The sequence below is a fragment of the Ixodes scapularis genome, unplaced genomic scaffold (assembly GCF_016920785.2).
Source record: "Ixodes scapularis isolate PalLabHiFi unplaced genomic scaffold, ASM1692078v2 PGA_scaffold3__209_contigs__length_174095766, whole genome shotgun sequence".
Lineage (NCBI taxonomy): Eukaryota > Metazoa > Arthropoda > Arachnida > Ixodida > Ixodidae > Ixodes > Ixodes scapularis.
Window position 1 is genome coordinate 56,840,854 of NW_024609868.1, and position 25,770 is coordinate 56,866,623.

Sequence of the window (25,770 nt, forward strand, 5' to 3'; positions counted from 1 at the left end):
CGACTCCTGTCGCACAAGTGCATCTCCTGAGACCATCGCTTCTCTTTATAAAGATCACTAAACGTAGTCAAAAAGCAATGTTTTTTTTTTTGTTTCATTTTTTTTCTTGTTTGCTTTTGTGGTACTTTTTGTTGGTTGGTTTGCGTTCCTTTGATGCATTAATAGTGTGCGTACAAATTCCCAATCTTGAAGTTATATTGCATCTGTGGTGTCATTATAGAAATACAACTCAGTTCACAATCACTGAAAACCTAAAAATAACTTCTACACTGCGTGATATCAGGTGGTCATGGAGTTCTACTATTTAGCTAAAATTTTTCTTATTTAGTTATTGTTTTCTCTCTTTTTTTCTTTTTATTTTTTTAACCAGAGGAGGGGCGGGGGCGGTTGAATCTAAGATACATAACAGCCATTCTTTGTTCATTTCCTTTCATGCACGCGTACACTGATGCCGAAAAACATTCTGCATGGGAGAATGTTTGCACGCAGGCGAGAAGGATAACTTCTGGACTCACCGGTCTGTGCTACGGGCGTATATTTGGTTGTAAATATATATTCAGTTAGTTTGGGCGAACTAACCAAAATTTAGCATTGTTGAATGTATCTTCGATAGACTCTTATTTTATGATGTATCAAAACGCCGTGGCACTACAAGAGAACGAGGAGGGGTGTCCCCGATCTCTTGTCTTAAATACAAGTGTCGACTCCTGGGAAGTCTGAAGACAGCGAAGTGAGACGAAGTCATTCTAGTATGTCGGGAGGAATTTCAGTTTTCTTTGGTAGGGGGTGGGGATGATCTTGTCACAGCTCTGACCTTACACACCTCATATTTACGCGGTAACCCCAACCAAAGCGATCGACAATCAATCAACGCTGGATAATCTAAACACTCGGTTTTCCCGAAGTAATACTACCGTCAGACGAGTATTCGAGTACATTAAGCTAGTCAATCAGGGCAATCGGAAGATTAGCTCGAAACCCTAACATCGATCGGTACGCTTGACACTCGCCGGTTTTGAAACACACTCAGAACACAAATTCCATTACTGGGCCCTCCGATCTAAACGACCTTGAAATGCCCATCGACAAGAGTATAACCCTATACTCGAAATTAAAAAAAAAAAAAGAAAGTGTAATCATAATAAAGAATGCTAACAGTTAACTTAACTTCGGGAAGAAGGAAACGATGACAACAACTCACGTTCGCGTCACAACAAGAGCTGTGGCGTCCCCCCCCCCCCCCCCTACCCTCCCCTCGCGTCTTTTTTTAAATTTATTTCTTCTTCGTTTCTGTTATAACGGAGCCGGGTTCCCCAAGCGGGGCCCGTGCATCTGTCACGACAAGGGCGATGAAGCGAAGTCTCGTCGAGGGCGGGCACGCGTGGACAGCCCCGGGCGCTGGCGTCTGTCTGCGCCGCCTGTCACGCCCAGATAAGCAGCCACGCTCGCGTTCTCTTCTCGACTCCGAGCGCCCGCATTCAAACGACGACGTCGTGCTCTCGGGGAACGCGGCACGTTGCTGCACCAGCAGCGACGGCGACGGCGGCGGTGCCGGGGCCTGCTCGCAACTGAAGCACAGCAGCTCCAAGAATCCGCCGAGGCGTGCCAAGAATCCCGTCGGCGAGGCACCCGGAGCGAAAGAACGTCGGGCACCGCTAATCATTCATTGTAATGATGCGAGGCGGCCGCGGCTTCTGTGTGTACCGTGGACTGCGGCGCGTTGGTTGCTGTTGGGGCGCTTTGCTTGTGCGTCGTCGTCGTCGTCGTCGTCGGTCGACTGAGTATAGTGGCCACCCCCTTGTCGAGTTTTATTTCCGGACCTAGGGCTTGGCTCGGCGAACGAGTCGGCCTTCCACCCGATCCGCTGGCCCGGGGGCTCCTTCCGATGCTTATCGGTAACGCTGGAAGAGACGGCTGGTGCGCTTTTGACTTTTTTGGGGGGCGAGCCGGGATATCGGCTCATCTTTGAGAGTGACTCGGAGTCTAAGGTTCGTGCTCGAGAGAGTGTCGTCTTTAGGATGTTACCCGCGTACGATGCGGACAGATCTAGCGGTTGTAACTAATGGAGTGTTGTTTTTTTGGCCAGCCTGGCAGATTTCCTGTGGCCGATAGTGCGAGAGCTTTTTTAGTTGACGAGATGCGAGCGTTGAGCGCTTGAGCGACCTTCTCGTCGGCTGCTCCGAGTCGATTTTTGAGTGCTGAACTCTATGTTCTATTGAAGCTCTTACGAGCGCCTCGATCTTGATTGAATGAATAAAAAAACAACAAAAATAAACTGCGATTTAAAGTTTGGGCGTAAATGAGCCTGGTGGTAAGGAAATTCACAGTGAAGGTGCTAAATATATCCTTACAACATAGCAAGACATTGATGAGTTCGTCCGTAGTCAAGCTTTACGGTAATACAAAAAGCAACGACACCTACACCCGAACATTAGGTACATCGGCGAAGGTGTTGTGCTATAATCATTGACAGCTTACGAAACGAAGGGCGTCGTTAATTATCTACACGCTTCGTGAATGCTTCTTCGCTGTTCTTATTAAAGAATACCGCGATTTCATTGGTTGCGGAGCGAAAATAGGATCATTGAGAATTGGCACGCCTGCGATTCTTAAGCTGCATACGACTGTATTACTGATAATATAATGCTAACAACGTGAGCAAGAACTCAGTTGACCCTGATGATGATGATGCCTTCGTCATGTCGCCTTTCGGTTTATTCGCTCCATCGCCAGCTCTCGGGAAACTATCCAAAGAAGAACGCAGCACATCTGTTGTTTGTGGTATGGTGTCTCTTGTTCTTGTTGACATTATATTAGGGAAAGGATTTTTGTTTGTTTGTTAGAACTTGGGAAAGAAAGATATAAAAAAGGCATAAGGGGACGAAGCGAAAATGAGGTGGAGAATATTTCTTTAACACTAATGACGTCGGAATCATCGGTGGCAAAGAGAACCGCTAAATGTCCTTGTACTACGAGAACAATTGCCGCCTTAGCTGAGCCCTTTTGCCCTTATCCTTTAATCGAGTGTCAGGTGACGATAGGTATTGCCCGGTTCGAGAGATGACAGATGTAAACAATATTTTAGGTGTCATTATATTTCGCAATAAGTTTAAATGAACGCAAGGAAACGCAATTATTGACATCTTTTTTTTTCTTTGATTGTAAAGTCATACGTATACTTTAAAAATAATCAAATTCATGGAGTTACGTTCAATTATTAAGACACTTTAAATTAAAAAAAAACTTCAGATAAAATATTTTTATGTTTACATTACGTAACAAATAAATAAAATCGATTACTCATATTGTCGTAAGAACGCGACGCCTAATTTCAAAGCGCGTACACTGCAAGACACTGTTATTGCGAAAAAGAACGTCAACGCGTTTTTGCTAATGATTTGCATGCAAATTAGTCTCTCATGTTACAATTTAATAACCACCTTGGTGCCACACATTCGCGCATCGAACAGATTAGCCGTTTTCTTATCCGCTCTTCAGCTCTAAAGATAGAGTGAAAAAACTGGCAAAGCGTGTTTGTGCAAAACACGTGCATGCATATTTGTGTTTCGTTAAGCAAGTTCTGTCGAGAACTAGTCAGAGCAAATTGTACGGGCTAGGCGCACCCGAATCTGAATGCATCACAAAGTGATGCAGCGCGCCATTCTTGTGTAAGGCACGCTCACAGCCCGAGCGTATCCCGCAGCAAGTCGACTCGCCGCTTCTGGACTTCTAGCTGCGCTCTTGCGTGGCGGGCTAAATAACCCGAGACCCCTTCATGGAGGTGAAGCGCGTTATGAGGTTCACCGCATATTAATAGCGACTTTTCGCTCGGCGACACACGGATAACGCCGGTCTCTTTCCGAGACCACAGGAGCAGAACCAAGCTGCGTTCAAAACCCTGCCTCTGACTTGTACAACGGTGGCAAGTTCTTCGTCGTCTGCGAAGGTAGTCTCAGGGAAAATAAGTGTTGAGCTGCCGGTTCTGGATTCTGCATCTGCTGACGTCGCGAGAGTAGGCCCCCTTTGACGACACCAGGTGCGAATCAAAAATTGCCCTCGGTGTTTCTGCGGCTTTGCTTTCCTTCCGGTATGAAATATTTTCGCGCTCATTGAAAAAAAAAAAAAAAATTAAAGAAATGCAGGTAGCGTTGCCAGGTTGAAAAAAACAGATGGAATGTGCGCATCACTATAGTAACACCGTTTAGTGTGTATATACAAGACGTCCATTGAAGGAGAAGTCTAAAGGATACATACATAACGCAGTACGAAAGTATTCTTTGTGCTCGCGTAAGCGTGAGTGTTGTGATGAGGAGAAGCCATGTGACCGTGCGAATTTTCACAAAAATATTTGGCAGAATTTGACCAATTGAGAGCGAGTGGTAACATAAAAAGTATAGATGTAGTCTTGAACAAAATGCATATCGCACACGTAACCTATTCAGAGGGGCGAGTATAAAACTAAAACACGAGAGACGAACGAAGTTGACCTAGGAGTGTATAAAGCCTGTAGATTCCTCTTTTGATGATACATTTCTGCATTTGGGAAGTTTAGTTCCTATAAGGCACCCACCGTAGGAAACATTGAGTACGATATAAATTAAAATAGGGTGGCCCTAGTTCGCTTGCATCTGACCTACAACAAACGCGAGGCAAGTATAGATACAAATGTGAATAACATTGTGGCCAGCAGGGCTTGAATGTCGCCTTCCCTGGGAGTCGTTAAGCGCCCCTTTCTTGTTTGCTGACTTATCTAGTTCACCAAATTAAGAGGACTCGCATACACCTGAAGTGCGCTGTAAGGAGACCGAATCCCAGCGTCAGGTTAGCCCAACTGATCTAGGTAGACGTAAAACAACACTAAAAAAAAGAAAGGTGAAGCCTTACACTTATCTGTCCTATATAATGCACCCCAAAACTTCAGTCCGACGTACAGCGCACTGCCGTCCAACTGGCGGCCCCAACGCTTACGAGGGGCTTGATAACGGTGCGATATAACTTGTTAAACAGGAAAAGCACGAATCAAAGACTGCAAAAAAAAAAAAAAAGGTACTGAGGTTTTGCAGTAAGGTCAAGAAAACCCTGAATAATATATATATATATATATATATTATAGGCCGTAACGCGTACATTAGCTATTTTAATAAGTTGTACCACTCGGCTATGAACCGCTCGTAAAAGTTGGTACCTTCGGTCCGACGTCAGTGTGCGGCACGTCGAACTGAAGCTTTGGGGTATATTATTTGAGAGTTAACGTTTCATGAGCGAGTTGTGCCCTCCTACACGCATAACGAGTATTCACTGGACGCCATATCTGTGCGTGCTGTTTAGAGCGCATGCTCAGAACGAACTCACATTAATAGGTTGCTAAGACCGGCAATCTTGATGGTGTGGAACGCACGTTGCAAAAGAACTGTGGAAGCTCGCCATCAGCAAGCGCTCAGCAGTCGCGCACACGGCTATGACCGCCAGGTAATACTTCCTATGCCGTTGAGTACATGCTCTGAAATCACATGAACTCGGGATGATTATAATGAGCCGCTTAGAAAAGCATAAACGACAGCTAAAAATAATAGAGTCGCTTAACAGATTTTCTTAGTCTCAGCTTCGGATATCGCTGTGCCTGGAGTACGTCAAATTTATTCGGCAATAAAGAATGAGCTGTCATACGGGTTCGTTTTCGTGTTAAATCAAGAAAAATATGTTTTTTCCCTCAGTGTTGTACACGTTTCTTCGAAACAAGAGCGAAAGCTCGTTCCTCCTGCCTTCTTAATCTTGAAACGAATTCCCGTTCCAAGTTCCAGTGGTTCGATAAAAACACTTTTCCGTTATGTTTCTAAGATTGAAACGTGGCGTTACATTAACGTCAATTTTTCGTATTTTAATTATATATTGTGTCGGATAATCTGTGAATAACAAAAAAAAAAAAAAAAAGGCAGCAAGCGAGGATATGCACATCGAACTACGTGTCGTGTCACCCCGATTACATTTGTTCAGTTCTTCGTTTTCGACTATCTCTCGGAGACGTCACCATATTTCTTGAAGTTGGAAGTTGAAATAGTCCATAATAAAAAGCCCTAATGCCCACTAAATTGGGGTAAAATTGCACATATATAGACAAAGAAAAAGGAAGGCTGTTCTTCCTGCCGCTTCCTTTGAAAACGTTACAAGTTCCCGTTCCAGTTCCTCGGATGCATGAGTGAAACGGCGGCGTTCCTCCGTTTCTCCTAAAAGGAACGCGCGTTCCATGAAACTTAGTTCCTTGAAACGCCGTTCCGTGTAACACTGATTGTCTTACATATTGAAGTTCATTGCTGATTACATTATTGCTGTAGGGAATGGAGAAACGATTAATTGAAGGTAACAGATATATAAGAAGAAGAAAGAAAATGAAAAGTACAGAAACAATCGGAAGATATTCAGCATGAAAATGAAGGATAAATTACGCGAACGAAAAAAAAAAAAATCCAGTTGGACTTTGCCGTTTTGAAGGAAAGAAAACCAGCCCGTTACATGTGCGCAGAACCTTAAACCGTTGCACAACATCCGCGTTGCAGCTTTGAGTCCCCCGAACGTAAAAAAGAAAAAAGAGAAAAAGAAAGCGAACAAGTCGCGGTCGACACGCAATCCGCCCCACTAATCGCTTTTGAAGCACGCGAGCCATCCGATACTGTTCGCCATCCGCTCTGACCGGCCCGAAGGTGAACCGCGGAGGGGGGCCACGAGGGAGCCACAAGGGTGTTGGCCTTTCGAGGGAGTCTACCGCGCAGCGCTCTTCGAGCTCGACGAAACAATGGCCCCAGGGTGGTGTCTGCACGTGAGCCTGGACCCGCCGGGAGCGGCTCGCAGCTCTTTCCTTTTTGCGCGTGCGTCTGTATGTATGTGTGGTTCGTGATGACTCGTGAGGCCAGCCGCTGTTCTTCCGCCGAGCCGTGGGCTGGTCCGAGCATTCATGCTTCATTACAGACGAGGCACGTATGCGATCGAGTGAAGCGCGCGGATTTGTCGCTAGATGTCGTTACTTATTGTCTAATTTCTTTTTTTTTTTCTCCTGCTTAGGTATTCGTGGTGGGTTTTGTGCGGTATTGCGCTCCACGAGGAGCGTCAGTCGCTATGATTTTGTGTCCGGTGACAAACGGAAAAGGGGCGAAGAGAAAGCCGCCTGGTGTGGATTGGTCGGAGTTGCCTGCATAGCGAGCACGTCGGTTCGGTTGTAAATATGGAGCGGTTATTTCGGAGGGAACGTGATCGATGTGTGTCGGGAATTAGTCGACGCCCTTTTTTGGCGAGCTGGCCGAGCTGTCGAGAACAGTTTTGTTTAGGACGAAACTAGTGGAACGTGGTTTTATTCCACGCCGTGTCAAGTTGCTATAACTTTTGTTAATTACGTTTCTCGTTTTAGTGTTTGCGAGCTCGTAATTTTATACTTCGATTAATGTGTAGTGGAAGTTATGTTCCGTAAATTATTTTTGAAAGAGATTCGGGACCGCTATTTATTAAAGCGAACACACCTTCATATGTGTTGGATGCTTTGGGGAAAGGAGCTTTGCAATAGTATGCGGTCTGAGAGTAATGTCCCCTTACTGCTGTGGTGCGTCTTTTTGCCCTATAAGAGAAATTCGAACAGATTTTTCAGCGACATACTCAACTGTCAGAGTAAACATATATAAAGTAAGAACACTCAATACATTTTTTCTGACTTCTAAAGTCGACCATTGGTTTAGAGATATTGTGTGAGCAGGACCAACACGTACAGCAAACACAACCTTGAGTTGTTATGACGTTTAATGAATAGGTTGAATGTAACTACTTCTGTGTCAGTGTTTTATTAGCTATACATAAAAAATCTTTTTGTCGATCAATTTTGTGCCGTATCTGCTTCAAACGTGTGTTTTTCTTTAGAGAATAGTCAAAGATCAGCGGTATTCAGCGTCGCAGACGCTCGCATCTTTTTAGGTGTACAACACGATATTAGAATTAAATAATTATAAATATTGAGGTTTGAAACACGTGGCCAGTTGTTTGAAGCAAATGTAAAAGAAATAAACAAGTATGCGGCGTGCGTCATTTGTCCAAACAGTTAGGTTGTGCTGCAAAATTAACAGTATTAACAAGATTTCCTGGAATTATATGTTGCATAATTGAATGAAATATGAGATTACTAGGGTTATGTTGTTACGATACAGCAATGATTATTATCTTGTTACAAGTTCACCCCTCTTGACCTGTAAGAATTGAGAAAATCACGATGTCTTCGGTAACGAAGCACATATGAGCATATTTGCAAAGAGCTTACTTAGTCATCACCATAATGGCTTGTAATTGGTATCAATGTGATATATCTAAGCACGTCTGCGGGGTAATCAGTGCAGCGTGCTTCGATCGGGTTAATCGCAGACGTATGGACAATATTGACATCGGAATGGAAGTGGAGGAACGATGAAAAATAACAAAAAATTCAGACTAACTTGAACTAAGAAAAAGGCTTCATCAGTGCATTATCCTGTGCAACATGAGAGATGCAAAACTGAGGAAAACAAGGACGAGAACAAATTATTCATTCAATAAAATTTTTGCCAGTTTACTGGAAGGATACAGGTCAATGAGGCATTGACCCGTAATCTTCTAATAAACTAATATTATCTCTCTCTTTATTTTTGTCTAACTATTTGTTCAATTAAAATAAAGAACTTGTCGTAAAAGTGAAACACAACAAAAAACAAATTATATACGATCAAAACCCGACTTGTACTAGAAAGCCTTCCGAGCAAGTCGTGCTCTAACACTTCATAACTTTAGCAGTCCGAACTGTAATTCAGAAGCACTGAGCCGGACGCGAATTTGATATAGTACGACATCACTCGCCAGGTCATGGAAGAACAAGATATTAGGATTGGCGTCCGTAGACAGAACAAGGGAATGGCAACATTGAACATGCTACCGGCCGTCAGCGCGTCGTTAGGCCGTGAAGGCTGGCTCTTACTTCTGCGACCGACTACGACCGACAACGACACGATCGGTGTAAAGCCGTTTGTGACTCGTTACGACGAGCCGCGCAGCAGCAATAGTGGTCGTATAGCTGCTTAAAAAGACGGTTTTGTCGGAGTCGGTCGTAGTCGATCGGTCGCAGAAGTGTGAACCACACTTGAGACGTGCGGTGTGTCATGACGGACCGGGACGCGCGCTCATGCTGCCGAACGTGTGAACCCAATCGAGCGTGAACGGACCTAATTGCTTTCGAGTCGCTGACTCTCCACACTTTCTGGATCTGACAGTTAGCAGACATGTTCAGCTCCTTTATAACTATGGTTTGGCTAAGGGTTTCTCAAAAATGAGTATAGCGCGGAGTAATATTAATAACAGCTGTAAAAGTCTGAATCAGATCTTTCCGCTGCTGGCGTAATTAGATTAGACCAATGGAGAATACGTCGTTGCGTAAGATGCGTCTGAAGACAGGAACGATGTACAAAAATTGTTACGGGAGCGTGAGAGGGTGTGTGTCCCGTTTTGGGGGATTCAAGCAACCCGCATGTTCGCGAGTGCTTCCTGCGAAAACGTGAGTGAGGGACACATATGCCCCGGAGAACTATGAACCACGTGCACGCTTTCAGCCGGTTAGGTAATTGGGTGACAGTGCTGTCACAAGGCGACACTTTTCCGCACTTTTTGCCGATAGACGCGTCACCTCAAACAAAGTTGGTAATACATCCTTCTTCACGGCGGGGTCCTTTACGCAACCATTGCTCGAATATTATTTATCCAAACAGAACTGTTTAGAAGTGTTTTAAAACTGCATATCTTCCTTTTGATCTGGGGCCTTCCTTCGATGCTCTAGATATCTCCAATGCAGCCCGTTATCCAGCTTGAGGCGTTATATGTATATCTGTAGGGCAGAGTCACGCTCCAGCGCTCAAGCGATTAGCGCGTCGTCGCCATGCGCTAATCTAAGACGCAGTTTGTGCTCCCGCGCGCTCGCATGGAGTGTGACACACTCGGCGCAAACGCAAGCGCACGATGCTTGCGTTTGACCGTACACGCAATACTGAAGCTCACTATTAACGTTTACCTTTTTCGTGAAGGGGAACATTTTCAATACGTTTCTGAAGGTTACTACAATGATTCGAACTGTTTATACTCTGGGTTATTTATTTCTAACCTTGACGTCAAAATTTATCTAATGAAGCGGCATAATTAGCGTCACGACATAATTCCATGAGGCTAAATGCGAGTCTTTTGTAGATTGAGGGCTCGCGGGTGGTAAAGCATATAAAAAATAAGGAAATAATTTTTCACTCGAGGCAATCTAGAAATTGGCCCCTAATATTGTTTGACAATTTTGCATATTTGAAAATAACAGGCTCATCTTATAAACGCGCGCTTAGTTGTAATTTTTAATATAATAAGGGATCAGGAACCCAGCATTTTTTCTTTCAATCTTCACATTCTTGTTTTGTGCCTAACTGTTTCTTGTTCCGTGGAAGCAGTGACAATAACAATTTCTGGAGAAGGGGAACAAAGGAAACAAGGGACAAACAGAAATCTCCAAACAGAGCTAACTGATTGGTGCGCGACCGAAAAAATCCGCCTGGTCCGGGTATCGAACCCGGGACCTCTCCATTACAGGTGGAGCGCTCTATCAACTGAGCTAACCAGGTGTTAGATGTCAGTAAACCAAGCGTGTTTTATCAGGGGCCACCAGCCTAACATCAACAAGGATGAACGGCCTTCATTTTAAAGTTATGATAATTACGATTAATCATAACTTTAAAATGCAGGCCGTTCGTTCTTGATGATGTTAAACTGGTGACAGCTGATAAACCCCGTTTCTCTGAGCTCTAACTCCTGGTTAGCTCAGTTGGTAGAGCGCTCCACTGGAAATAGAGAGGTCCCTGGTTTGATATCAGGACGAGGCGAATTTTTTCGGTCCCGTATCAATCACCTAGCTCTGTTTGGAGATTTGTGTTTGCCCCTTGTCTGCTTTGTTCCCTTCCTCCGGGGATTATTTTTGCCACTCTTGTCCAGCTCGCTTGCACCTTTGGATTAACTGGATTTAACGGTGGAAGCAAATACCCAAATGACACTGAATCTCCTTCTTCTCTTCTTACTTCGCTACACTATTCAGTTTGTTTTATTTTACGCAGATCGCCCAATAGAAAATTTATCAGGTCAGTAGCGTGATGGTCAATTCGGAAAAGGTCAATGAAAACGGTACACGTTCTAGCTGACCACAGAAAGGGCTGTTAAGACGCTCATACACAGATATTATATAACACGCGTTGATGCTGACGTTCTGTGCCGAACTAAACAGAGCGTTTTTTTATGTTTTTTATTATAAGCGTGGACAATAAGAAATTTTAGCCTAGTAAGAGAACTATTCTAGATGAAGCAATACGTGTCTTGTATTGACGTCACAACAGCGTCCATTGGGGTGGTCATGCTGCAGAGGACGTACCTTTTGCAGCGTAGATTTCCCACCACGGAATTTGCTTACCGCCACAAGAACAAGTAAGAATGACCACAAGTATGGTTCGACGACCGTCACGTGCAAGTCATCTATATGCTCTACAAATATGTCTATTCATGGAAAAATATAGTCCTGCTCTTCACTATACGAAGTATTCCCTGGCGGCCATAGCCTTGTGCGGGACAGCTGAGCGCGTGCTGATGCCGAGCTTCCACGGTTCCTTTGTAACGTGCATTCCCCACCATCAAGATTGCCGGTCTCGGCAACCTCATAATCTGAGCTCGTTTTGAGCATGCGCTCTAAACAGCACCCAGAAATAATCAACAACGAAATGAGAAGGGCAGGACGTCTCTTTCGAACGCCTGACCTCCAGCGCGAGCTCGCAGCCTTCAGTCGTGCTTTTGCTGCGCGTGCATGCAGGTTCGAAATTCACGATACGCCGATGCACGTTATCGAAGGTAGAGCTCGCGCTCGAGGCGGAACAGCTGAAAGACCTCCCTGCGGTTTCCGTCCTGTCGGTGACCATTGGCGACTTCCACGAAATCAGCGGCCCCTAGTGGCTAAAAACCAAAGCTCTCAAGGCAGATTCACTCGCCAGCTTTCTCGAACTAGTCAGATTTTCAGAGTGTCTGGTGGTCTAAAGGCGGTGCTATGAAAGTATGGGCTCAAAAACACGCGGAGAAAATTGACAAAATTAATTAGAATTTTTTCGACGTCAGGATCCTCTCGGTCCGCAAAACAGGGGTTGACAAACCAGACAAAAGAAGAAAAAAATAAACACAGAAAAGAAGCCACCAGCTGTACCGTTCAAGCCGGCGCTGTTTCCCCTACCGAGCTTGGCGAGCCGGAGCCGGACGTCCAGGAGATAGTTGTAGTACGCCAGCGGCAACAAATCCATGAAGGGCTTCCTCTTCCCCCAAAAAAACACGAAACCAAAACAATATCACTCCCGATTCTTCGCACCGACAGCGGGATGCCGCGACAACTTAAGTCCGTCGAATGTCGTGTATAGCGGGGCCGCGTCTTAGCCGGTCGCGGTCGCAGGCCCAACTGAGCGCGCCCCGCGACCGACCGACCGGGCGGACCCGGGTCCGCGGACTTAACCACGTTAGGAAACCCGAGTCGCCGAGTGCGGACCCCCCCTGGGTGTCTGCCTGCTCGAGGAGCGAGGGTAAGTCGGCGGCGGCGGCGGATTTTTATGCGGAACCAGGCCTCTTGGCTCCGGCGCGCCACGGCGAGACGTGACTGCGACCGAGTCCCTTCGCCGCGGAGTGCACCTCGGTCGCTTCCTCGAGGGAGGAGGCGGTTCGTAGTGGCCGCCGCCGGTTCGGGGGAAGAGGGGTGGGGGGGCTGGCCGTGCCGTAATCGAGTTAAGGGTCCCGAAAAGTGCAGCTAACAAGGCAGAACGGACCGGCGACACGTAGCCTCCTGCACACCGGCTCGGAACACGGCGTGTGCCTTTCGTTTCAGGGCCCCGCGTCTGTATCTTTGTATGTGATTTTATGTTATCGCGATGCTTTTTTGAATTGTTCCAGCTCTTTTTTTTATTATTATTATTATGTTTTGGTTTGGTTCCGGTACAGAATCGCCGGGAGAGAGAAAAAAAAAAGAAAAGAAAAGAAAGGGAAGCGGGGAAGGCACTTCGTCGACGACGACGAAGGAAGCGGTGAGACCGACGACCGTCTTCAATTTTTAATCGAAGCATCGAGCGGACGTCGTCGGTCATGCAGAGCGCGCGCTCTCCTTTTGCCACTGAACCGCACACCCCTCGAGGTACAGTCTGGAGACGTGAAAGGGGAAGAAGCCGAGACGTGACACGTAAGATAAAAAAAAAAAAAAAAAAAAAAGTAGCGGTCTCAACCCCGAGGTTGCGCTCATTGGCCGTGACGACCATGTCCGGTCTAGCGGGTTACGATTCGTACGCTCTCTTGACAGTCAGCTGACGGACGTGCACGTGGTTGTCCTGAACGTACTCTCTACACTAATAACAAGGAGAAGCCAGTCTCCGGTCCCGAAAATAAAGCGGCACCATTTGCGAAAGCCGTAGACCCGAGCGCGCAGCGCCGTCGCGAGCGGCGTGATCCCCAGCGACAGCACACAAGCGCGCAGGCGCATCTCTGGCGATGACAGCGGGCAGCGGCGCCGCTCCGTGCATGTACTCACGCTTACACGAATAGTATTCCATCATGGTGGCGTTGTACCGGTAGGCCGTGGTTAGGTCCATGTCGGGCCGCCGTCACGGCTCCGCGCTGCCGCCCCGGGCGCGTCAGTGGAGCGCTCTGGGGGCGTTCGTCGCCCGCATGCTTCGCGCTGCTGCCTGCGGCGCGTCCCGGTTCAGGGCCGCTCTGTTGTCGGCGGCCGCAACAGGCCGACGCAGGGGCGACGAGTACGGTCTCGCCGGGACCCGCTCATAATTGCCGCAACTGGGTAATCGGATTGGTCCAATAGCCGCCGCTCTCGTGGAACCCGCGCCCGCGATCTTGCCAAAAATCAATCACGGAGTCATCCGGACCGCTGGACGGGCCCCGCGGGAAGCTCATTGGCGCTCGCCCGTGACGCAGCGGGTGTCGTCACGGCTGCATGGGCCAATGGGAGGGCGGGCTGCCCACCCGCCCATCGGGGAACCGGGGGAGAGGAGGCTGGGGAGCGGGATGCTGGGCTCGGGGTTCGGGCTCCCGGGGTTCTCTCGGCTGCGAGCGACCGCGTCGAGGAGGCTGGCGGCGCCCGACGCTTTTTCCCATGAGCTGTTTCGTTGCCGGCGTGCAAAGTCGGCTAGGGGGCTCGGGTTTTCTTCTTGTATACACCGAGGGCTCGATAAAAGGCAATCTTACTTACTAGGGAGCGATCATATTATGCTCGGAAATCGTCAGATTCATTAGTGGCAATAGTCGTGTACTGGAAATGCTCGCATGGTGTTGTCAGTTGTCTCCGTCATTAAGCGAGTGCTGCGGTGTGGTATGACTGTTTCCTGGTTGCTTTGGGACCGGTGGTTTTAACACCAATAAAATATGAGCTGCTTGGCTCATATTATAAAGTGGCATAGCTTGCACTTTGCTACTTTATAATGCGAGCCCAAATAAAGTCGATTGAAGTGGCTCGCCTGAAGCGACAATTGATTACCAAAAACAGCAGATGAATTACTTGCCTATCTTCTGTCTCTATAATTTTATAATAAGAATAGAGTACTGTATAAGGGGGAATAGTTCCGGTTTATCTCAGTAATTATTCACCAATAGTGACGTAGTTTCAAGCCATCACATGTATTTCAACATAATGGGAATCAGGTGAGGAGTAATTTAATTTCTACTTATGGTTTCATTGGCCCTTGATGATAGAAACTATAAATTTCTAAAGACTCAAGCACCTCTTGGTAGGTGACTCAGCTTTTGCAGCAGATATATTGTCACCCTACTCGAGCCTTCGTGAGAAAAATAAGAACAACAAAAAACTACTCTTTATTTATTTGGTAATAAAAAATAAGTATCATCCTCCGAAATATGGATTTCATATCAGGTCTGCCCAACAAGGAAATGGAAGCCAAAACCTGCCAGGTCGCTTTCTTTCCCCGACCTATCGAGGCCGATCATTGCTCCGTTGGAGCGCTTCGCCTAGAACAACGAAATTGAGCAGAGAAGCCAGCTTGCCGTTGCAATTAGACCGTTGCTGGTCCTTTGTTTCCTTGAAAACTATTATTTCCCTAATATTTCTAAAAAAAAAACATAAACAAATAAAATCGTTTTTATGTTGTCCTAATTTAGGCATAATAATTTGATATTTTGTTTTATCGTAAAGTAGTCGGCCTTTACTGAAGCAATGCGTTGTCGCTGACGGCCAAAACAAAAAACAACTGCTGCGTGTATTTTTAGCGCGAATGCATTGGATTCAGTGGTACCTCGGTTGGGCGTCCGTCCTCGAATTTTGAATAAAATTGAAGGTAAGCTGAGCATAGGACCTTCGCATGGCGTACGAGCGGACACTAGAAAGTACTCCGATATTGCGAACTTACGGAGAACTATATAATTTTTATTGAAATGACCGACACTGGTGGATAGGGTACAGCTACAACAGCGCAGGTCCTCCATTTCCGACGCTGCACAGGCGCTTTCTTACCTTTCAATAGCATCTGTAATAATGAATAATAAAAAAAAAAACTCCAATGAAGGTTTTTGTTTCACCATTGAAAAATTCTATGATGCTAAAAAAAAAAAAAACTTGTAAGAAGATTTTTTTTAAAAATTTCGTTAGCCGTCAGCTTTTGGCCATAGGTGTAAACGGCTTATTGAAAAAGGTACCGGTATTCTTATAATCTAAACCTTGAGACATGTTACTTTTGCTAGGTTTCCCGTAAATACGCTCTATAACGAGCCGAAAGTTCAACCTTTTAACTGCCTACGTTCGAATTTTTCCGCCTTTCCCAACCACTTAAATGTGTGTCCTAGATATAGCCAGAGCCTCAACTCAGACTCACCACGACAGAAACAAAAGGAATGCTACGGACGTCTTCATATTCTCCAGAGGGCGCCACCATTGAGCTGACCCGAGATTATACGACCCAATGTCCTTCTGTTCATAACGGCGTCGCAATGAAAGACAGAAAATTAAAAAAAAAAAAAATAAAACATCGCTGATCCTGAACTTTTTCTTCCGGTCACTGAACGCAGGAAAAGTACGAACGTCCTGAAATTTTTCTGTGGCGCGCTATTTATTCTTTGGGGCAGTTCTGTTTTCTCATTGTTTTGGGCATGTATTTTGATACAGGTCCTGGCAGCGGGGCCAGAGGATCGTCATGGTCATTATGAATGGTCAGTAGCGGGACTCGGCCAATCCTGGCAGATCCATTTCACGCTACGCTTCCTGCGCGGCCCAATCGTCCCTTCGGTCGCCTGTTTCCCGATCTGGGCTTTGTCTTTGGGCTCCATCTTTTCTTCCCTGCTTCTCTTTTGATTTCGTGGGACTTGTTTCTTTCTGTATATATGTATATATATATATATATATATATACATATATATATATATATATATATATATATATATATATATATATATATATATATATATATATATATATATATATATATATATATATATATATTGTTTTTTTGTTTTTTTTTTTACGTTGTGGTGTGCAGGAGCTGACCTCTCTTGTGGTTTGATTATTTTTTTTCGATATTCGGAGGTTGGTCGAAATGCTCCCGATATATTTTTTATGTCGTTTTCTTCCATCATTTTTTTTTTTACCTTGGGTTTTATAAGGTTTTCGTTGTTTCTTTCGGAAAAAGGGGGGGGGGGGAGGGAAGGAAGAGTACTTATATCCCTGTTGTTTCTTTTCTGCGTGTGTATACTTTTTGAAGAATGGGCAGAGGTGGCCAAACGTCGGAAATTGAGCTTTTATTAGAATACAGAGTAGCACGGGATAGAAGTCATTCGTCTTTGATCACGTGAGTAGTTATTCCTGCGTTTACCACGAATTTAGAATCTGAAGTTCTATGGGTATTTGACAGCGGATAATGACGTATTGGTAACTTATTCCTATTATTGAAACACTGAGTTACGATTTATTTCTTTTTAAAACGATAAAATATCAGACTCATTGGGACTGAACGGGACAGTAGTGTCACACTAAAGTGTATTCTTAATTTTAGAGCCCAGTCATAAAGTTAAATGTAAAAATTACAAAAAAAAAAAAAAAAAAACTACACAAACATGAATATATTTAGTCATATAAGCCAGAGGACAATGAAACTTTAACGCTAACGTTAATACAACGCGTGTGCATGCTCTCCAATACTAGTACTTTGAATAACTACCGAGAAATTCAATCCCCTTGTATAAAAGTTCAAACCGAGCCAAATTGATTTGCCTTGAAATGGCGTCTAGTGTGAATGTGGCAGCTAGCTATTGCACTGAAGCATTTAAGGTGCGTCACGCAGCAATAATTATGCTATGAAAAGACGTGTGCAAGTAACGTCGCTCTCATGGAAGAAAAATCAAAAGTCAAGAAAAATGACGATTTAGAGCTTGAGCAGGAACTGTCATAAGCCGTACGCCGTGAACTGTGCCCTCTCAACGTCCGCCAGACAGTTCAAACTGAAAAGTCAACCGAGCCGTCGGAAGAATGCGCCACTCTATACAGAGGCCCCGGCTACCCACTGAATGAAGAAGCAGGGAGTCGCATGGCGGCGACAGAAAACACGTCTCGGTTCGCAGTGCACGGCCACTCGAGACGAACACAGCCCCAGACAGACTGTCTGCGGACACCCCTTGGTTTCTGAGAAACGCGACAAGCAACCAACACACGGGACGAACAGAACCCGCTGCGCGCGCTCTCTTCTGGCGCACTATATAGGCATCGAGCCATAAAGCGATGGTGTCGCAGCAGGCCTCTTTTTTATTTTCATTTTTTTCTTTTAGGTGGGGGGGGGGGGGGGGGGGGGTATTGAGAGCCGGACAAAACGGGCAGGCTCCCCGTGTCCCTCTCATCTCGAGCCTGAGTTGCGATCCAATGGACCTCAACATTGACTTTCTTTTTGAAACCTACAATTACGTCTAGCTTGCGACCCCCACTTGTACAGTCGTCGCCGCGCCGCCGCCACCACCACCACCGCCGCGGAAACCGTTTTTCTTTTCCTTGTCCTTCCGTGTTCCTCTACTTTTGCTTCATTTTCTTTTTTTTTTTTTAATTCTGGGGGTCCGTTCTTTTCCCGATGTCGATCCGCAGAGTTTCCACGGACGAACGCGCCAAACAATAAAAGCGTCTCGAGTGTGTATCACAACACTTACACCTTTTCTTCGAGGCCCTCCTTCCCCCCCTCGTCGGCGGTACCGCTGCCATCGGTGCTACACCACCTCGTGTTTTGTAGCGGGGCGTCGCGGCTCTGCTTGTGTGTGAACCTCCGCGCGCGAGGGGGGACAGTCTTTGAACACGCAGCCGAAGAATACGCCCCGGCCTGCGTGGTGTGGCGTTCGCCGCCGGCTTTGACTTGTATCCTGTGGGCCGCCGAGTTAGGGCCGGGCTCCGGACCGCGGGACAGTCGACAATGCGGGTCGCACTCACTCCATGAAGTGGCGACCGACAAAGGGGCTTCGTTCCGGGCCGACTGGAGAAAATGGGCGATCGCGAGACGGCGGTTCTTTCTCGCCTCAAAACCTCTTCTATTGTAGCTATCCCTTCTTCCCTCGTCGCTTCCCCAACTGTTGCCCTTCCCACTGCCCCCTCTCCCCTTTCACTTTGATTCCGGCGAGAGGACTGCTCAGCTCCTGCCGTGGTACGCCGTGGAAGCGACAACCTGGATTTTCCCCCTGCGTGGCATGCGCGAGATCACGGGACACTAAAGTCTGCGGCTGATAAATCACTTTTTCGTGCCATCTTTTTACTCCCGTCGCTGCTTTTGGTTACTTTTCGGTAACGTGTAGTCCCCGTAAGAGACCTCTTTAAGATTCGGCGGGCGTTTGAGGGGTTTGTGCATGGGCATCTTCTTCCGGGCCTAGACGGTTGAAAGGGCTTGGCTTAGCTTTCCGTCGATTTGCTACGACGTTGTTCTTTTGTTTGTTTGAAATGTGAACTCTGCTTTGGGGGACTAGGATGATACAACATAATGAAAAATATTCGTTTTTGTTTCTTTTTTGTGGCACTATAATCGGAGGCGTTAGGTGACTCGTGAGAACGATTTTAACGTAATATTTCCGATTCTCGGAACTCCATAAAAAAGGAATGGCACACTAATATATATGTCTCTTATTTTATGCAGCTTTTGATGACTAATAGGGACGACATATTCCATCTAAATGTCAAGATAATAATAAAACAAAATTCTACTTTTCGTTTTTTGAAGAGACAGCGACGTTCATACACCAATGCCTCTTTTATCATCTCACAAGTCCGGGCAAGTGAAAGGCACGTGTTGGAGCGCGTGACTTGAGGGAGTGGTTATTTTGAACGCTCGTTTAGACCGATGCCTTTTAGGCAACAAAAAATCATGCCGTTGCTCTCGTGCTTTCGATTAAATTGTACACAAAGTGTGAGATGAAGTATACCTTCATCTCAGAAGTTATCTGGCGGCGAGCTCCATTGCTGCCCCAGCGAGGTCTCAATCACGTTGGTGTCCATGATGAATGGACACCAACGTGTCCATTGATCCTTATCTTACGTCACGTATTGCCCTCCACCATCGCACGTAACATTTCCCTCCGTAATGCGAACAGTAAATCATACGCATATATGGTGAGCTCTTTTGGATGGGATATGTCTTTCCTGCGTATCCTTGACAATAAGGGGTAATTATGAAAGATAGTGGTCGTATTGCTCGGTTTTAATTGTTAGAATTTTCGTATTGTGTGTATAGTGCGCTCAAACGGGGGTCTAATGTCTCTGCTGCAAAAAAAAGAATTAATTAATACACTACCACTCCTATACCCTGCGGTCTTCAACGAGCATCACACCATAGTGATACACGGCCGCACGCTGATACGATGTGCTGCTGATCCAGGTAGGAACGGACAGGAGTGTGGATATAACCTCGGATGGTTGGGTTTTGCAATCCTTGTTAGACAGTAGGCACAAAACGAATTTGAACATGATACTCTACCAAAAAACTCAGAATAAAGAATAAAAATAAAAACGGGTACACCAGAAAGCTTATGAAATATTGCTTCAGGTGGATCGCTAATACTGCCGGAGACGGTACTTATTGTTGCCAGACCAATATGGCTTATTAGCTGACACATTACATTCATGTGTTATCTATTGCGAGATAATATGGAGTTTTAGCACACAGTTACCTTGTCCCGCATACCGCACTACTGGTGCATTTGAAGCAAAGAGCGCGCATCGCTGTCGCAGTAACCGCGGGGCGCGCGATTATAAGCATATTTTAAACCCTCATGTTGTGCAGTACACAGAATAAGGTTTTCTAAACGTCCCTAATAAGTTAAATAGGGTCAGAATTACCGACTGCGATGCATGTAATAGGATGGAAAGGCCGAAGTAGCAAGTGAAGTAATAAAAAAGACGGAAAGGCCATGGAGGCATTTGGTGGAACATACCCGGTTTAATATTAAAGAGAGAAAGGTAGGTGTAATTTATTATAAAGGCGAAGGGGTCAACCGCGCATGATGTAGGAGCCTTTCTGGAGTGTTATGACGATAAAAAAAATATACCGATACGAATCGGATGCCGTAGAGTGAGAGAGCATTCGCGATTCCGTGTGTATAAATACTTGTCCCAGAGATCAGTCCCTCACTGGCCTAAATGTGGCGTTAACCTGGTACAAAATTGTAAACTTACGTCAAGGAGTGGTTATCGGTGCTCTCTCGAAAATAACATACAAAGTCATGATAGCATTTATACTGTTGTTTTCGATTGCCGATCGACCGAAGACGCAATGAAAGACGCCCGCCTCGCTTTGGTATGTATACCGCTAAAGCTGTAGAATTTGTAGCAGAACATATTCCCGTAGCTTACGGGACTCTTGATCATTTGCGTCGCAATCAAAGCGTATAACTCAACAAATCAAAAGCCACGACTTTCGGCGTCAAGACAATTGAGCCGCCTCAAGTGACGTGAAGACATTGTGATTAGCGGTCCGGACTGTTTCCCACTTCCACATTACACGCGGCTTATTCCCCGCCATATCATTGTCGTTCACATCGCAAAGCCAGTTGGCTACGGCGAATTGAGGAAGGTATGAAGAGCGATCAGTCTAGAAAAAATAGGCGGACGTCGGCACACCTTGTATTGTTTCTAGACTTAAAAAAAAAAATTAGCCCAAGATTTGGAAACACCCGTTTCAGCAGTCGGGTCAAGCAACGCGTTCGGTAACGTTTCTTTTATAAATGAGAGGCTATGGCGAACTCAACAACCGTGGCGATTGTCCCCGGCAATTATTATTATTATTTTGTTTTTTGCACGCTGCGGTTTACTTACTGTCAACGTCACGACCAATCTATTGTGCTATTCCCAAGAGAATACGGATGTTGTAGGGAACTGTCGCGAAAGAAGGTGCTGACAAAAATAAGCCTTTCAACGCGTGTGCTACTCTAAGCTTTATGGTAGCGTGTCTCCCCCTTTTGTTTTCGGCATCCGCCGACGCCGCCTTTGCGACACTCCTCGGCGTCTAGTAATTTTCGTGTCCACCGATTTCATCTGGAAGGTCGTTGTCTTTCGCGAGAAAAAAACAATCGTTGGCCGGGGACTCGCCGCAGTCGGTGACACTTTAATAGCTGTGATTTCTGCAAACGGGACGTAGCGTTTTTTTTTTTTTTTTTTTTTTTTTTAATAATTGATGCATCGTTGCTTTGTCCCCGGCATTTTTTCTTTTTCTTTCTCTAGCTTCGTCTCGGTGGTATTAGTGACGGCTTTTGAGCGAAAGAAGCGAAATTGGGGTCCATAAATGTTGGAAAAGACGTACATGACTGCAAAGCATTTTGTCTGATCTATGTCCTGATTTTGATGCTAAGTACTCTCCAATCTCGGAACATCCGGAAACGGCCAAACTTTTAAGACTCATGTGTGTTTGCTTCCCAGTAAAACACGCAGGTATCAAACTACTGTGAAGAACAAAAGAAGCCAAGCGAACGACACAATTTAGAATACTATTCTAATATATCTATCTATCTTTGTGTGGGGATTATTTTCATAAACTTATAATGCATGTGCCTATTTTTTTAGTGTATTCTAAGCGTCGCCATTGGCTAGGATTCTATCGTTGTTTCCAGTGATTAGCTGCCCGCCTTCTGTAGGAAGCAGAAGAGAATTCTGTAGAGTGAACAATATTAAGTTTACAGGTCTTAAGTATAGATACGTATATTCTGCGACTACGAGTACGCAAATGATAAGATGGCGGCTTCTATTATATTGTTTTTATAGATGTGCATGCACATATTACAGCCATAGTTGTCTGTGATCACTTTGATCTTGCAACGTGATACCAACCGCATTTCACGAAGGTCAGTGGAAAGCCAACGGATGAAACTCCGTTGCAGCGAATCTTAAGTTATAATGTGAAAGAAAAATACGGTTTTCAAACATGTTTACGTGTTCACCAGCACGGATGAGTCCGCTCTTTCGACATTTTTGGACGACTGAAACACCTTTTTACAAATCTAATTTAAACGTGAAGACAGAGTCCATCATTCAAGGCGCAAAACAAACAAATTAGTCGTTTGTTGTTTATACAGCAGGAGTTTAGTCTGCCAGAAGATGGCGACATTGTTACTCACTGTAGATAAGCAATTTAGCCAGCGCAGTACGACTGCTAGCTTGGGGTCTTTAACGTGCACCACGCAGTAGTGATACACGAACGCACGCCGGCACGACGTTCATCCAGATCGAAACGGGCAGGGGTGCAGATTCCAGGAAAATGTAAGCGCCCCCTACATTTTCAGACTGACACGAGATGCAAAGAAAGGATTGTATTGATAACAGTGTATACTCAGAAATTATGGGGTTTTTCCGTTCGCTATAGCCAGGAATGGGTACGCCCAAAGAAAGCGACATTTTGTTATTTAAGAAAATAACTAAACAGAAGAAATTCGAGATGAACCTTGCAAGTGCGAAAGTTTCATCGAAGATGATTTCAAAGCAAGCGGTCGGCACTTGAATGCAGACAAGAATCTCTCAAGTATGCATCGACATTCCGCTGGAAAGTAATCTGCTGGCAAAGAATGAATTGTTCGGGAGCGGGGGAAGATCTTTAGGAATAAAGACGCGGAAGCAACGAAGGAAGGTTTTCATTACAGAAGAGATCGAGCTGGTTCACTCGCGTACATTTTTTTGCTTTGTTTATGCCCACTATTTTTTTCCGCGCAAATATGAAGCCATTTTTCGACGCGCTGTTTTGGGCGATCGACAATTCTGCATTCGTAGTTTGATACTGAGCCGTCTGTCACCTTTGGAGTATCTTATCAGCGCTCCTACACATTTTTGAAGCCCTCTATTGACATTTAATCTCTTAAAAACTCGAGCCTTCATTTTTTGTCAGTTTTACAGTTGCTTATTTAAAAATTATAAATCCTTGCCTCACATGACAGCGCAATGGAAATAAGCTTTTGCGTACTCTTAAGGTGCTTCTCTTAGTTGAAAATTTCGAAAAAAAACAAAAAAACCCACCTGAGTCTTTTTAAGTTTCCGCTAAACAGGGATGGGCAAAATACATGCAAATATGTATTGAAATACAAATACAAAATACTTCGTCAAAAATGTATTTAAGTACAAATCTAATTACATTTCCAAAAAAGCATTTAAGTACAAGATACAAATACAACCAAATGTATTTGGTCTCCCTCCAAATACTTTTCCAAATACATACCTCAAAATTTGCGTCAGCGACATCAGGGCACCTGCAACGGGCTTCTGGGTATCTCATTTTGATTTCACATCGCACACTCGAGAGTTAGGTCGAGAGTTAGTGTGGGAGGCTCTAGTAACGTAATAGAAATATAATCACAAAAAAAATGTAATCAGCTTGGACGTAATAGGTGATAAAAGTACAGAGCTTCAAGCAGCTTTTTTTGTCGATTACATTTTGGTATAGACCAACAAAGAACTGAGACGACCAAGACGCGCAGCATTAGCTAGAGAATTTTTTATTGTTGAAACTCGCACCAGTCGCGAAAATCAGGACGACCCGCGCATTTAGAATGTTCCAGGCAAAAATATGGACGGAAATCAGGCTGGAAAGCATAGCAAGTTGTCGCAGGCACTTATTTAGCCAGTCTGCCTATGAACGTCGATTTCGTCACTATTCTTGCCCTGGGCTAGCACCGTAATCACAAAGTCACTAAACGCTTGTGCTTGATTGAGAGACACTGCATTCGGTGCAGAACGCAGTTTTCTTCCTGCTCTGGACAGTGACAATAAATTTGGGGGATGTATTTTGCCCACAAAACTGTATTTAATTACAATTGTATTTGAAATACCCATGTTTTAGTATTTAAACACACCCGACAGATACATTACCCAATTTGTAATTAAATACAAATGCAAAATACACAAAGTATTTGAAATACGTATTTCAAATACTTGTATTTGAAATACTGCCCATCCCTGGCCGCTAAAGATAGGAAGACCCTCAGAATTATAACTATACTTAGTTTCAGCTTAAGTCCATACGCTGCCGACGCTACGAGCTAGTGGGACCAACCAAGCAGCGGCAAAAGCGCAAGTCACTGGGCCTTTTTTTGTTTATGGTTGGCTCAGCAATGATAAAACACGTAAAGAAACACGACGAGCACCATGATGGTGCCTAGTGCCACTAAATAAGCTACGCTTCAGAGTAACGACACTTGGCCATATTGTGTCTTAAAATCATGGTTGCCAGTTATCTGAAGCTTTATCTGAAATCACAAGAAACGCTTTTCCGCCCTCCACAAATGTTTAAAGAAGTCGCGACAAAGTAAAATAACATATTACATGAGTTCCCAACACCGAATCGAATGCTGAGGAAGTCGCACTTTTGAATCATGACGATCGGCAGTTTCGTGTGCTATGCACAAGCACTAAAATGGCGGCGCCCGCAACAATGTCGAGGAACGGAGTGCCGGTACTGTAAGCGCAGCTCATTTAGTGGCTCTAATGGTACCCTTTTGACGCTGACTGACTGGTCCGATGAGCACGTAGCGTCGTCTCCGTATGGACTTAAGGTATAAGCGAAGTACAGTTGCTTTACTATTTCGCGTGCCGCAGTATAAGTAACATTATGGAATGTAATCTGTTGCGAGAATTTTCAACTTAGCAAAAATAAGTCAAACGTCAAGTTAGACGTAAAAATAAACGAAAACGGGGGGTTAAGTTTCCTTAATTGACCCTTTCGAATAGTGAAAACAGAAATGTTGTTTTATATGTGTTTTATTTTGTCTACTTTGTGTGCCAAGGTGCTGTAAAGTTTCGTGAAAACTCAGGAAGTTAACTCTTGGCAGAGGAACGTAAAAAATTTGCGAACGTTGCGTTAATAAGACACTCGCTGAATAGTCAAGTGACTAACAAATACTATTTGGTTTATTTATTTTTTCTGTCTCTCAACAGTGTGTATACCAAAGTTTATCTAGTCTATGTATCCTATTCACTGTTTTCTAAATGTTCATTTATGGGCAGAATGTTATCGTTTTGATAAATAAGCTAGGCTCCTTTACAAACATAAAAAAGCCATTTAGATTTTAATGGAAATCAAAGAGCAAACAGAATTTTCCACGCGACATAAAAAAATAAAGAACACACACACACACACAATAACTCGCGACAAGTTCCTCGGATTTCACTTAAGCCGCTCCCTCTCCCGTGCCCCCCTTTTACAATATTTATTGGAGGTTTCGGGC

The 25,770-nt window shown here is 44.9% G+C and overlaps 1 protein-coding gene across 8 annotated transcripts in view; it reads right to left on the minus strand.

The window, feature by feature from the left end:
• The window catches only part of LOC8052141 (paired box protein Pax-5), a 220,945-nt gene that overhangs the window by 76,572 nt on the left and 118,603 nt on the right, over positions 1-25,770 (minus strand). The window contains exon 1 of one of the 8 annotated variants that reach the window (XM_042292456.1): positions 13,631-13,957. The exons of 6 other annotated variants lie outside the window; for them this stretch is intronic. In XM_042292456.1, the coding sequence (XP_042148390.1) occupies positions 13,631-13,685 (55 nt within the window). In that variant the 5' untranslated portion in view covers positions 13,686-13,957. Of the gene's footprint in view, positions 1-12,292; positions 12,780-13,630; positions 13,958-25,770 lie in introns of those variants that run through there. One more of the 8 variants, XM_042292455.1, reaches the window with a different exon arrangement.